Raw genomic sequence first — 12500 nt, forward strand, 5'->3', positions numbered from 1 at the left:
GGAAGGAAAGCAGGAGGAAGAGGGAAAAAGCAGAAAAATGGGGGATAAAAGAAGGAGAAGGGGAGAAAAAAGGAGGAGGAAGAGGAGGAAAAGCAAAAAAAAAAGGAGAAAAAGCAGAAAAGGGGGGGGGGAATTAAGAAGAGAGGAGGAAAGAAGGAGGAGAGGGGAAAAAGCAGGGAAAAAAATGGGGGGAAAAGAAGAAAATAGGGAGGCAAGAAGGAAAACAAGGAAAAAACAGAAAGGGAGGGGGGGGTAAAAAACAGGAGGAAAGGGGGAAAAAGCAGGAGGTGGGGGGGGGGGGGAGGTAAATAAAATTGGAGATCCCTGAGATCCCTCAAAGCATAATCAGCACATTGTTGGTGGACCGGAGCCCTCCCCCCAACAGTGGCGGGCGAGGAGAGATTCGGTCCATTGAAAAAAAAAAAAAAAAAGAAAAAAAAGAAAAAAAGAAAAAGAAAAAAAAACGAGGCCCGGAGCTGATGTTTTCCTTAAAAAGGTGACCCGGCAGCCCCGGGGTCCGTGTCGTGTTGTGATCCCGAGGCTCGGCCTCTCCCCGGAGCAGCAGCCGGGGCTGGCCAAGTCTGCTGACCTCGGGATGATCCCTCTCGCCTATGAATTATTGATGAGATATGAGCTCCGATTCCGCTGTTCAGTATGCAAACCCCATTATACTGTTAAAATGGCGATTTAATCGTTTAGAATAGCTGTGTTGCTCTTTTTTTTTTTTTTTTTTCCCTCTCTCTTTTTTTTTTTTTTTTTTTTTTTCCTCTCTCTCCTCTCTCTTTCTCGCCCGGCTCATTTGTGCCCCTTCGTTTTCATTTAATTCTCTTAATTAAATCCTTTAGCTGATTTTAATCACTTTTCGGGTGAGTGAAAGAAGACGTCAGGCGCGTCTGGAGCCGGGTTACCTTGGCGGAGTTGGGTTTTCTTGGGGTTGACTCTGGGGTTAAATTTCGGGGTTTAACGTCAGCCGAGGTGGAATTTTTGGGTGGGAGAAAAAAATTCAATAGGGTGTTCCACCTCACTCAGAGAGAGAGAGAGGAAAGGCCCGAACCGCACGAAAGCTCAAAAAAAAACCACCTTAAAAAATAAAATAAAATAAATAAATGACATTCAAGATGGCCTCAGCACGGCATCGCAACCCTCTCACAAATTCCCCCCTCCGCCCGTCCCTCCCTCATTTCCTCCTGAATAAACCCCGAAATTGGAATTTTATGGGCGAATTTTTCACCTTTTTATTTCACCTTTTTATTTCACCTTTTTATTTCACCTTTCAGCACCACCCCTGGGCATGGGGAGCCCTTCCTGCCCAGCCCCACCCCCCCTCTAATAAGAAGGCAGCTTGATGAGAGTTTTAATTAACCCAGATGCTCATCTGGGCTCTGGCAGGCTGGGCAACCTGAGCTTGGGCTTTTTGGGTGAGAAAGAGACGATTTCGGGGCTTTTTGTTTCCCCTTCAAATCCCTGTTTATGGCAGGAAAGCTTCGGGGTGAGCACACAGGACAAGAGGGCAGAAAAAAAAAAACCCCAAAAGGGAGATTTACTATAATGGGACTTGTTTTTTTATTAGGGACGTGCTGCGAGCCAGGTGAGCTCACGGGGAGGGCATTTTTGGGGTCAAAAAAAACCCCAAAATCTCAAATTTGAGCCCTCAGTGTTGGGAGAACAGTAAAACCCGAGCTCTCCTCACCTGGAGCAGGAAAGCTTCGCACAAATAACAGCTTTTAAAGGCAGAATTTCCCTCCCCCCCCCGGCGGGATATTGTGGCCGGGGGTTGAAGCACTTTGTGTTTATCCTGCGCTCTGCAGCTGCGGAAGGAGCGATTGTCCCGTGCCTGACGTGTGCCATGGAAGTGGGAGAAAGGATGAAAAATGCCCAGGGAAAAAAAAAAATCCCCGCCTACCTGCACGGTCAGAGCTGCGCTTTCCTGTTTACTCTCCTCACGTTTCCTTTTGCACCAGAAACGGGCAGAGGATTTTTTTGTTGTTGTTGTTTGGCTTTTTAGGTGGGTTTTTTTAATTTTTTTTTAATTAATTTTTCCTTTAAAGGGCAGCGAGGGGAAGCCTGTGCCGAGCCCGTGCTCAGCCCGTGACCCCTCGAGGGCTGGAAAACGGGAGACAATGACACCTCGCAGGAAGAGGGAGGTTTGGCAGTGCATGAAAAACAAAAAAACCCACCAAAAAACCCCCCCAATAATCCCCTCAAAACGCAGCTTGTAGAAAGAAAAACCTCGCCAAACACCCCACAAAAACTCCCTGCAAACACCCCAAAAATCGCTGCAGGTGGAAAGCAGAACTCCTGGGATGAGTGGGAAGGAAGGTGAGGTAAAAATTCCAGTTCCCTGTGAGCCGGGATGGAGATGAGACCTGTTGTCACCCCATAAAGGGTCTCATCCCGTGGCTAAAAACCCCACTGGGAAATCCCAACAGCTAAAATTCCACTGGGAAATCCCGTAGCTAAAAACCCCATTGAAAAGCTCCACTGAAAAAAAAAAAATCCCACAGCTAAAATCTCCGCTGGGAAACCCCATGGCTAAAAAAACCCCACAGCCAAACATCCGCTGGGAAATCCCATAGCTAAAAATCCACTGGTGAATCCCATAGCTAAAAAACCCCACTGAAAAAAAAAATATCCCACGGCTGAAAACCCCACTGACGAATCCAAAAAATCTGCTTTTTACCCTCTCGGCAGCACGAATTAGCCGCAGCAACAAATAAGAAAGGATGGGATTAAAGGTTAAAATTTGAAAAAAAAAAAACAAACCCAATCTTATTTGTAGCTCCTGTGGTGGGAGTGGGGTTGGAAGGAAAGTTTGGCTGGGAATATCCCAAAAAAAAAAAAAAAATTGAATTTCTGGGATGGATGGATGGATGGATGGATGGATGGATGGATGGATGGATAATTTATGGATAGAAAGGCGCAGGAATTTTGGGAACACGAGGGATTTTTTGGGGGTCCAGGCACAACCCAAACACACACCAAAGCCGAGGGACTTTCCCTGCCCGAACAACTCGGATTTGGGATCAGGAAATAAACAATTTCTGCTCGCCAGGAGGGACGAGGAGGATGAGGAATGAGCAGGCCACCACTGATCCCACCCCAACACCACCACGCCTTCCAAACCTCCCCAAATTTGGGGCTAAAACCTCGATTTTGACCCAAACCCCCCTTCAAACACCAAGTCCCCCCAAATATCTTTATTATCCGCTGAAAACAATTCGGGGAGAGATCCCCAAATGTCCCAAATCTGCGGAGCGGAGGCGGCTCAGGCCAGCCCCGAGCTCAGCTGAGGGTGGCAAAGATGTTCGGAGCAGGACAGGAAAAACAGCCCCAGGAAGGAAAAGCAATCTCCAAAGTGTGCCAAAGGGGGGAGGAAAAAAAAAAAAAGGGGAGGGGGGGAAAAATAATAAAAATAGAGACGGACATGTGTCCACCAAATGTGGTCTGAGGGTAAAGAAAAGGGAGAAAGAAAAGGAAAAAAGATGAAGGAAAAAAGCAAAGTTTGCGGGCGCTGTGAATTCTAGAATCTCCCCCAGTTCTCAGCCGGTGCTTTGGCTCTGAGAGAACGTTTTCAGTCGAATTCGATTTTTGAAAGAGGGAGGAGGTTGGGAGGAGCCGGGTCAGGTGTGAGCGAGGAGTCCCCTCCACCTCCCTTGCGGACGTGACAACTCCTAAAACACAACTTCCCTCAAAAAAACCCCAAAAACCTCCCAGACTCCTCTCCAAACTTAGAATTTAGGGGGTTTCCCCAGTTTTTTTGGCCCTTTCTGCCCAATTTTTTCAGGCGCCACCTGCCCGGCCCAGCCCCCGGCCCAGCCCAAGCTCCGCTTGTTTATTTTTTCCCGGATTTTCTCTTGGAAAATTCCCCTTTTGGAGGGGGGAGTCGTGGGGCTCGGGGGGGTTTGGAGGCTCCAGATGCAGAAGCAGCAGCTCCCGTGATTATTTTTCTGTAGCACTTCAAGCCGGGCCGGAGACACAAGAGTGGTCATTCAGTGTCTCCAGATGGCAGGGACGGAGCGCGGAAATGTGAGGACACTCGATCCTATTAAATGTCTGGGCTCGGGGAGGTGGGGAGGGAGGAGAGAGGAAACCCAAGAGAGGGGAGGGAAAAAAAAAAAAAAGGAGGAAAAAAGCTGTGGAAAAGCGATAAAAAGGCCCAAAAAAAGGTAAATAGATACTAAAAAAAAGGCCAAAGTGGAAAAAAAGGGGGAAAAAAAAGAAAAGAAAAAAAATAAAAAAGGGGAGGGGAAAGGGGGAAAAAATGATAATAAAAAACCCCAAACAAGCAAAGCAGCAAGCCCCAGGTGGAGGGAAAGACAAAAAATGAATTAAAAAGCTGCTTTTTCCTTGGCGAGCAGGTGAAAAGGGCTGAAAGGCGAAGGTGAGAGCGCAGGCAGAGCGGAGGGGATTGAAATGCAAAATAACCTCGGGCACAAACCACCCCCCCCTCCCAGAGCCACCTCCCGAGGGGACAGGGACAGCCCCAAACTTGGCCTGGAGTCCCCACGACCCCTGCAAGGGCACCATGGGCTCGGAAAATGAATTTTCACTCATTTTTCCTCCTTTTTTTTTTTTTCCTCCCTCTTCCACACCAAGTTCCCTGGCGGGCCTGGTGTGGAAACAACTCCAGCCCAGCTCTGGGCAGGCTGAAACCTCCTAAAAATCAGAATTAAAGCTCGGAGAGAAAGTCCACCTCCTCTTTGCTCCCCATCAAACAGAAATTTTTGGTCCGTTGGGGTGGGTTTTGGGGTTTTGTTGTTGTTGTTGTTAGTTTTTTGGGGTTTTTTGGGGGGGTTTTTGGGTTGGTTTTTTTTTTTAAAGCAGAGAATATTTCAGGACTCACTTCGAGCACTGCGGTCCCTGGGCCCACTACACTGAAAACCGGGACCCGCAAAAAAAAAACCAAAAAACCCAACCCCAAAACCCCCTGAATTGCGAGGGTTTATCCCTCATCTGGAAAAGTGCTCACCCACCGCTGCCCCTTACAAGCCAAAGCGAGCAGTTAAAGTGTCACTTAACATTCTCGAGAATGTGAAATATATTGTACATTGTCAACTCCCCAAAACCATAAAACTAACTTTATGGACCTCACGTGACTTTTGAGAGCCAGTGAGGGGTATCTGTCTGAGGTCTGGGCGATTTTTACGATCTAACTTCGAGATAAAACCCCCTATCCATTTGACATCTAAATGTCATACCCACTTTTTTGGTATAGTTTGCTATCGGTTACAAAAAAAAAAATAAAAATATATATATATATATAGGGGAAGAAAAAAAAAAAGGCAAGAAAAGGACCATAAAAAAAAAAATTACCAAAGGGAAGGCGAGCAAATGGTTTGGGATCTGACAGTCCACTTCACATCCCTCTCAAAATCACTTAAGAAGTACCTAAACAGTGGGAGAGATTAAGTTTGGTAAGTTCCAAGCTCCGACTTTACTCGCTGCGAGCACAGAGCGCTGCTGTCCAGGGCGGCGGAGGCGTCGCGCTAAACTCGACTTTAGACCGAGCTTTTCTCGCGCCTAGCCGGATTATTTTATTTTTATTTTTTTTTTTACCCCCAAGCCGGGGCAGCCGAGTGGCGAAATTTGCCGCTCGGTGCTGGTGTTGAAACTCTCCGCGGCTCCGCGATTTCCATGTTAAGCCAGGGACTAAAGAGGTGAAGGCAGCCCAGGAGCAGCTGAGCTCAGCTTTAGCTCAGAGGTGTCTGGTTTAGGATCCTGCTGGAACAAACCCTCGGCTCTGGGATCCTCCAGAGCGCAGCTTTGGCGCGGGCAGGGACGTGGCTTTGGTACCTCTCGCGTTTAAAATGTGATTTATTAATAATTTTTTTTTTTTTTTTTTTTTTGGTGGTGGTGGTTTCTTTTTCCTTTCTGGCCGAGCAGAATTTCGGGGAATCCTCCCAGGGGGAGAAAAATAAAACCCCCCAAAAGGGTCGGGAGCGGTGTTGTTGTAACTTGGAGGAGGCGAAACCCCCTTTGGCTGAGGGGGTTTTGGGGTAGATCCGTGCGGGTTTGGGGGTGACGGAGCGCGGGGCGGTCGCGTTTGGATCCCACGCGGGATTTTGGGGGGATTTCGAGGGATTTTGGGGCGTTTTCTGGCGGCCAGGAGAGGCTGAAGAGCTGCCAGGCACCTCGCGGGTTTTACCAGGCTGCGAATTTCGGAGGGTTTGGGGTCGGGGGTGTGGATTAAAAAGGCGACTGGGAGCCTTTGTGAGTCGGGGGGAAAAAACGTTTATTTGACTTCGAGTAAAGCTACAAACAAATACAAAAAGCTTCTTGGCAAAGAACTACCCGGCTGCTAGACATGACAGATGCCATTTTTACACAGAACACCGCATTCACTCTGCCCACTACGACCCGGCTATTACTCACGGCAGAAATATTTCTAAATATTTACAAACAATCAGAGCACTCCAGCGTCGGTCTCCGCTTTTATACATTTTATTTTTCCTTTTTCTTGATTATTATTATTATTTATTTTTTATTATTTTTAATAGTGAAGTTCACCCACGTCTAAGAGTACGCCTCGGAATTAGGCTGGGATTAGAAATCCCGGCCTGGAGTTTGGACTAAAACACAGACTGGACAATTTTAAGACAGAAAGATACAAGAGCTGCTTCTTTTTTTTCTTCTTCTTTTTTTTTTTTTTTTCTTTTTTTTTTTCCTATTTTTTTTCCATTTTTGTTTTTTTAAGACCCTTTTTTTTTTTTTTCTGCGACTGTAGTGCAGGAACCCCCGATTTTTTTTTTTTTTGTAGTTTTTCGCTTAGGCAGAGAAGATCTCACCCAAGAGCAGAAAAGTCAGAAAAAAATGGGGGAGGGGGGGGAGGGAAAAAGAAAGAAAGAAAAAAAATCCCAACAAATAAACAAACAACCGTATCTGTTCTCGATTTATAAATAAGTTATAACATTCAAAGGGCTCACAGAACACATGCTAGCTTTCCAGAAAGCATCAAGAGAGCACGGACACAGACATTTAGAAGAACAACGAGAGCAGGAGGAGCATCTGGAAATAAAATTTAATTAATTTTTTTTTTAAAAAACAAACAAACAAAACAAAAAAAAACCCCCAACAACCTCCAAAAGAGAGCACGAGACGAGCTCAGTCCCGGGATAACGGTACCAACAGGAGCTGGGGTGTTTTTTAGGATAAATCAACCACATGCCGAACAGAAGGTGCCTCACTGTACAGTACTCCGAAACCAAAGATCTGCGGCCATTTATTTATTTCTTTTATCGTTCACTCGGGGGCTTTTTGTTGGTTTTTTGATTCGGTTTTTTTTTTTCTTTGCTTGTTGTTTTTTGTTTGTTTGGTTTTTTTTAATTTATTTTCTCTCTCGCCCGTCTCCTCTTCTTCATCATCATCATCATCATCATCTTTTATATTTTATTTTTTTCCTCCCCCCCGGCTCATTCCTGCCGGAGGATTTTAGGGCTGAAAGGCGCTGCCCGCCGAGGCCAAGCTCATGCTTTTCAGTTTATTATCCTTCTTCCACTTCATCCGCCGGTTCTGGAACCAGATTTTGATCTGGCGCTCGGAGAGGCAGAGAGCGTGAGCGATCTCTATTCTCCTCCTGCGGGTGAGATATCTATTGAAGTGGAATTCCTTTTCCAACTCCAGGGTCTGGTAGCGAGTGTACGCTGTCCTCGCCCTCTTCCCGTCTGGTCCAGTCATGTCTGGATAACACGGACAACAGCGGGGTTTGGGTTTGCTCGTTCTGCTCCCATTATTTATTTTTTTAATATATATATTTTTTTATATATATGGAAATCAAGGCTGTTTTTCGCGCTTTTAATTTTTTTTTTTAAACCGAGGTTAAATATTGGGTGTCCCCCCCAAATATCAGCATCCCCCCCTCCTCCTCTCCCTGTTTTTTTTCTCCCACCCCCCACCTCACACGTGTAAATCCCCCCCACCCTCGGCCCCTTCAGACCCGACATTCCCGACTGGAGATCCATAATTTAACCGGGAAAAAGAGAGCTCTGGGAATCTCTGCCCTTTTTTTTTTTTTTTTTTTTTTTTTTTTTCCCCCTCTCCCGCCTGGGTGTTCCCGGCAGGTTTGGTGCCGCTCTCTTTTCTTCCAGCAGAAAACCGGGAATGGAGCGGGGAGGGAGGTCTGAGGGGGTGGCTCTTCTTTTCCCGGGTGTCTCCCGGCGATTTTCGGGGGGTTTGTCAAGGGCGGATTGTCAGGAATAAACGCAGGAAACCAGAGCAGGACAGGGCTGCGAGCCCCATCTGTGCCTATAATGCCATTTTAATGGTCAATTCTTCCCTCTGCAACCCCCCAGCCCACCCCAAGGAACACCCCCCTGGCCTCGGTTTTTAAATCACCTTCTCCCACCATCAGCACGGTGCTAATAAAAATAATAAGGATTTTTAAAAAGCGCCGGTTTGGCGGCGAGGGGAGCGAAATGAAAATAAAATCGGGCCCCCCACAAACACACACACACACGCAGAGATTTTTTTCCCCCCCTTTTCCAGGCGCCAGAGGCAGCTTTAGAGCGAGAAATACAAAAGCAATAAATAGCTGCGATTCTGATCAAAGCGCCTCCGCGGAATAAAAGGAAGGAGAGAGAGAGAGAGAGGGGAAAAAAAAAGGGAGTGAGGCTGGGGGGGGGGGGGGGGGGAGGGAAAAAAAAGAGGAGGAAAGGAGGGGAAAAAACAGAAATAAACAGGAGAAAAAAAGAGAAAAGGGGGGGGGGGAGGTGTGCGGTAAAAATAAACAACGACGAGGCGAAAAAAAAAAAAAAAAGAGAGAGAGAGAGAGAGAGAGAAGTAGCTGTACCATGGCTAATGTGAAGTTTCCTCATCCAAGGGAATATCTGAGGTGCCTGCCCTTCTGTCGCTGCCGTGGAGGTCGCGATGGGCTCTGCCTGCGCTCGGGGGATGCTGCTGCTTATTGGAGTGCCCTCGTCGGCTCCCGAGGACGCGCTGGTCTCGTCTAGTTCTGTGAAATTTGTGTTGGTGGCGGCGGCGGCAGAAGGAGCCGGCTCGGAGGGGGACGGGGCGGGTTTGCCGCCGTGGCTCTCGCTGTTGGAGCAGGGCAGGGAGTCGGGAGAAGATAAGGAGCAGCTGGACGCCTGTCTAAACCTGCTCTCCTGAGCTGGAGAAGGGAAACCGCGGGAGCTCTCGCCCACAGCCCCAAAGTGACTGGAGGAGGCTGAGCGGTTGATGCTAAGGTCCATCCCATTGTAGTTGTAGCCATAAGAGCTGGAATGCATGGTGCTTGAATCTCTGTAAGAACCGTTCATGGAACTGCCGGTCCCATAATTTAGTAACTGATAGTCGGGGCCATTTGGGTAGCGCCCTGAGAACGAGTTTACAAAGTAAGAGCTCATTTGGGTTATTTTGGAGGGCTTGATTTGTGGCTCGTGGTCGTTATAACCCCCGTGCTTGACGATTTATGATGTATTAATGAATTATAGCAACGCACTGTACTTCGTTTTTGCTATGTATGCGGCCAAATATGGGGGGAGGGTGGGGGGTGCGTTTGGGCGTCACGTGCTTTTGTTGACCAGTCGTAAATTCTCAGTGATGACCTCAAGAGGTAATTCATGCTCTATGGTTACAAATAATGACGAGCGCGGAGCCGTTTTAGGCCCAAAGTCGCCCCCAAATCCGCCGCCGCCATCGCCCCCCGCCTGGGCGGAGCGCGCCACCTGCCGGCCGCGCCGGCGCACCGCAATTAATTTTATTTTTTTGGGGGGGGGTGACATCGCCCAACCCCCCCCCCAAAATTTTCCTCTTCAGCCCCACTTCGCTTCCACTCGGTTTCCCCCCCCCCCCTTTTTTTTTTTTCTTTAGGAAAAGAAAAAAAAAAAGGTTAAAAAAATAAAACCAACTCGCGGTGGGAGCGAGGAGAGGGCGCGGCGCGTCCTGTGGGTCTCGTGGAGGAGTCTCGGGTTTGCGGCGTTGGCGGTGGAGAAGTTTTGGGGTGAGGTTTTGGGGTGTCCTCTGTGGGTGTCCCGGAGTTGGAAAAGCGGAGATGAAGAGCTGCGGGTTGATTTGGGGGGGGTGGGGGTTGGTTTCTCCGCGCTTGTTCCGCCAGGAAAGTCGAGGTGGCTTCGCTTCCCTTGCAGGCAGGCAGGAGCTCGCACCTTCATTCTGGAGGGGGCACATAAATAATAAAAAAAAAACACCCTGGAGGGGAAAAGACGGGTGGGAGAAAGGAAAAAAGAGGCAAAATCTGGCCCGCGGGAAGGGCTGGCAGCGCTGTTTTTTACGGTGTTCCTGTTCCTGAGCATTTCCACGTCCTCTCTGAGCCTTGTGGTTTTTCCTTCCCGTTTGTTGACCTGCAAGGAATATCGGGGAGCAAAAGCGCTCTGAAACTGGGGAAAACGTTGGGAAAGAGCTGAGCTTTTTTAGGCATTACTTTCCTTTTCTTTTTTTCCTCTCTCCTTCTTCTCTTTCCTCTGTCTCTCTCCTTTTCTTTCTGTGTTTTTTTTTCCTTCCTTTTTCTTTTCTTTTTTTTTTTTTTTTTCCTTTTCCTTCCAAGGCAGTTTAGGAATTTCATGTGCTCGCCTGCAACTCATTGGGAATTATGCGCCATATTGAAAGTGACATATAATTATAATAATTACGGGCAATGAAAAGCGTGGCAATAATAGTAAATGTCCTACAGCTGTGAAGCTTCTGCATGAATTGATTTTAAAAGTGACTGACATTAAAACGCGGCTCGTGGCGCGGGGGGGACGCGTTCCCACCGAGGGGTTTCTGGTGGGGATGGGAGGCACGAGATGATCCCTCTGCTCCCTCCTCGCCTTTTCCCCCAAATCGGCCGCGGTTCCGGCCCCGAATCTCCCAGCAGATTTAAAAAAAAAAAATGCCTCTCCTTCCATTCTTTCATTCCATTCCCCCCTAAAAACAGGGAAAAGTTGGGGTTTTTCACAGGAAATTCCTCGGCGAGGAGCACAAAACCTTCCCCGTCCCGTCCCCGGCCAAGCCAAGGAGCCACTGGCGACGCTCGCAAGAGAAAATTTAAATCTTCCCTCTCCAAACAGCTTCATTTAGAATTTTTCCGCTTTTTTTTCCCCCCTTTCCCAGTTTAAATGGACGCTCTGGCTTTGAGATTTTTTTTTTTTTCCAGGGGGTAAATCTCCTGGAAATTTTAAAATTTTTTTTTTCTGCCACATTTCGCTTTGATTCGGGGGCGCGGAGCGAGGGAGCAGATGTTTGAAAGATGCTGGGCAAATGTTGGGTATCTTCGGCGGATAAATGAGAGCGCAGTTTTGCCCGTTTCCTTGATTTATTATGGAGATGGGACGGCGTTCCGTCATAACTCTTTGTACTGTAACAATAAAAATAAATAAATAAAAGAAAAGAGAGAGAGAGAGACAGAGAGAGAGAGAGAGAGGGGAGCGAAAGGCAGAAAATGTCAGCCAGGAAAAACTCTCGGTGAAAGGGCTTCCATTTGAGATTAGACCAAAAATAAAAATAAAAATAAAAAAGGGGGAAAATCAGATTTATCTGCCCTCTGTAACTTCCGTGCGCTCGGAGTTGCTCGTCCTGCCAGCTCTGGAGACATTGTCACCCAGAGGGGAGCAAAAAAATTAAAAAAAAAATAAAATTTCTCCTTTTCAACGCTCTGCGCCTCAAGAATCCCCCTGGAAAAGGGAAAAATCACCCCAAACCCAGCGCTAATAACGACAGGGGAGGGGGTGTGCGGGTGAGATCGAAGACTTGGCTTTTATTAGAGAATTCCATGGTCATACCTAAGACAAACTCCAAAACACAACACGTACAAAAAAATTAATAAAATAGAACTTTCTGTCGTTGTTGCCTTTTTTTTTTCCACTTTTTTTTTTTTTTTTGCAGCCTTGTAGGTAGTACTCGTTCTTTCAGTAGACTTTTTTTTTTTCCTTTTAAAACAAAAAAAAAAGGCAAAAAAAAAAAGAAATCACCAACCCCCACCCCACCCCACCCCAAAAACTAATTACCAAGAACCCCAGGGCTTGATTGATTTACCAAAGGAGAAAATAAAAAAAAATTAAAAAAGGTGAAATTTTAAAAGAAACCCCCAACTTATATCGACCGTGCATGAAACATTTTTACAAAATTAGGACAATAAACACCCCAAATGACATATATTGCAGCACTTCCATTAAATACAAGAGTTAGCAGATTACTAACAGTGACACCAAGGGTAGAAACACGGCTAGGAGTCCCCTTTTTTTTTTTTTTTTTTCATTTTTTTCTTTTTTTTTCCCCCCCTTTTTTCTCTTTCCCTTTCTTTCCCTCCTTCTCTCTCTCCATCTCTTCACTTTTTAATTAATTAATTATTATTATTATTCCATTTCGTGTATGGGGGAGAAGGGGGTGGAGAGGGAGGGAAAGGGAGGTGCAGGAAGGGGAAAAAAAAATTCAAAAACGCAGCTTGAAGCCTGATTTTCTTTGTGTGTGGGGGGCGTTCTGGTTTTGTTTGTTTGTTTGTTTGTTTTTGGACAAAATCATCGGGAATTGGAGTTCAGGGCGCTGTCGGCCCAAACTTTGTGGCCGAGGGT

At 46.8% G+C, this 12500-nt stretch overlaps 2 protein-coding genes and 1 long non-coding RNA gene across 4 annotated transcripts in view; 1 reads left to right on the plus strand and 2 right to left on the minus strand.

Moving 5' to 3' along the window:
* Positions 1-309: 309 nt before the first annotated feature.
* Positions 310-2762, plus strand: LOC136284559 (uncharacterized). The gene is made up of 2 exons (XR_010719232.1): positions 310-1910; positions 2049-2762. It is a non-coding gene; the product is annotated as an uncharacterized lncRNA (long non-coding RNA).
* A 3453-nt stretch (positions 2763-6215) lies between these two features.
* HOXB5 (homeobox B5) lies at positions 6216-9716 on the minus strand. Its single transcript, XM_066174907.1, has 2 exons — positions 8786-9716; positions 6216-7676 (listed from the first exon to the last, which is right to left on the minus strand). Exons 1-2 carry the CDS (start codon positions 9336-9338, stop codon positions 7429-7431), a joined length of 801 nt encoding a protein of 266 aa, XP_066031004.1. The 5' UTR covers positions 9339-9716; the 3' UTR covers positions 6216-7428.
* Positions 9717-11823: 2107 nt separating this feature from the next.
* Positions 11824-12500, minus strand: part of HOXB6 (homeobox B6) — a 10903-nt gene continuing 10226 nt past the window's right edge. For both annotated transcript variants that reach the window (XM_066174910.1, XM_066174908.1), the window contains one exon: positions 11824-12500. This exon is cut by the window's right edge and continues 491 nt beyond it. The gene's annotated coding sequence lies outside the window, so the exon portion shown is untranslated.

This window comes from Chamaea fasciata, unplaced genomic scaffold (assembly GCF_029207755.1).
Source record: "Chamaea fasciata isolate MVZ Bird 193981 ecotype frontalis unplaced genomic scaffold, bChaFas1.0.hap1 SCAF_1105, whole genome shotgun sequence".
Taxonomy (NCBI): domain Eukaryota; kingdom Metazoa; phylum Chordata; class Aves; order Passeriformes; family Sylviidae; genus Chamaea; species Chamaea fasciata.

Bases quoted from the DNA above. Each gene is read 5' to 3' on its own strand.
- HOXB5 (XM_066174907.1), bottom strand. From the start codon at position 9,338: ATGAGCTCTTACTTTGTAAACTCGTTCTCAGGGCGCTACCCAAATGGC. The intron at 7,677-8,785 runs GTACAGCTACTT...CGTGTTATCCAG, and splicing joins GAAACTTCACATTAGCCATG to ACATGACTGGACCAGACGGG.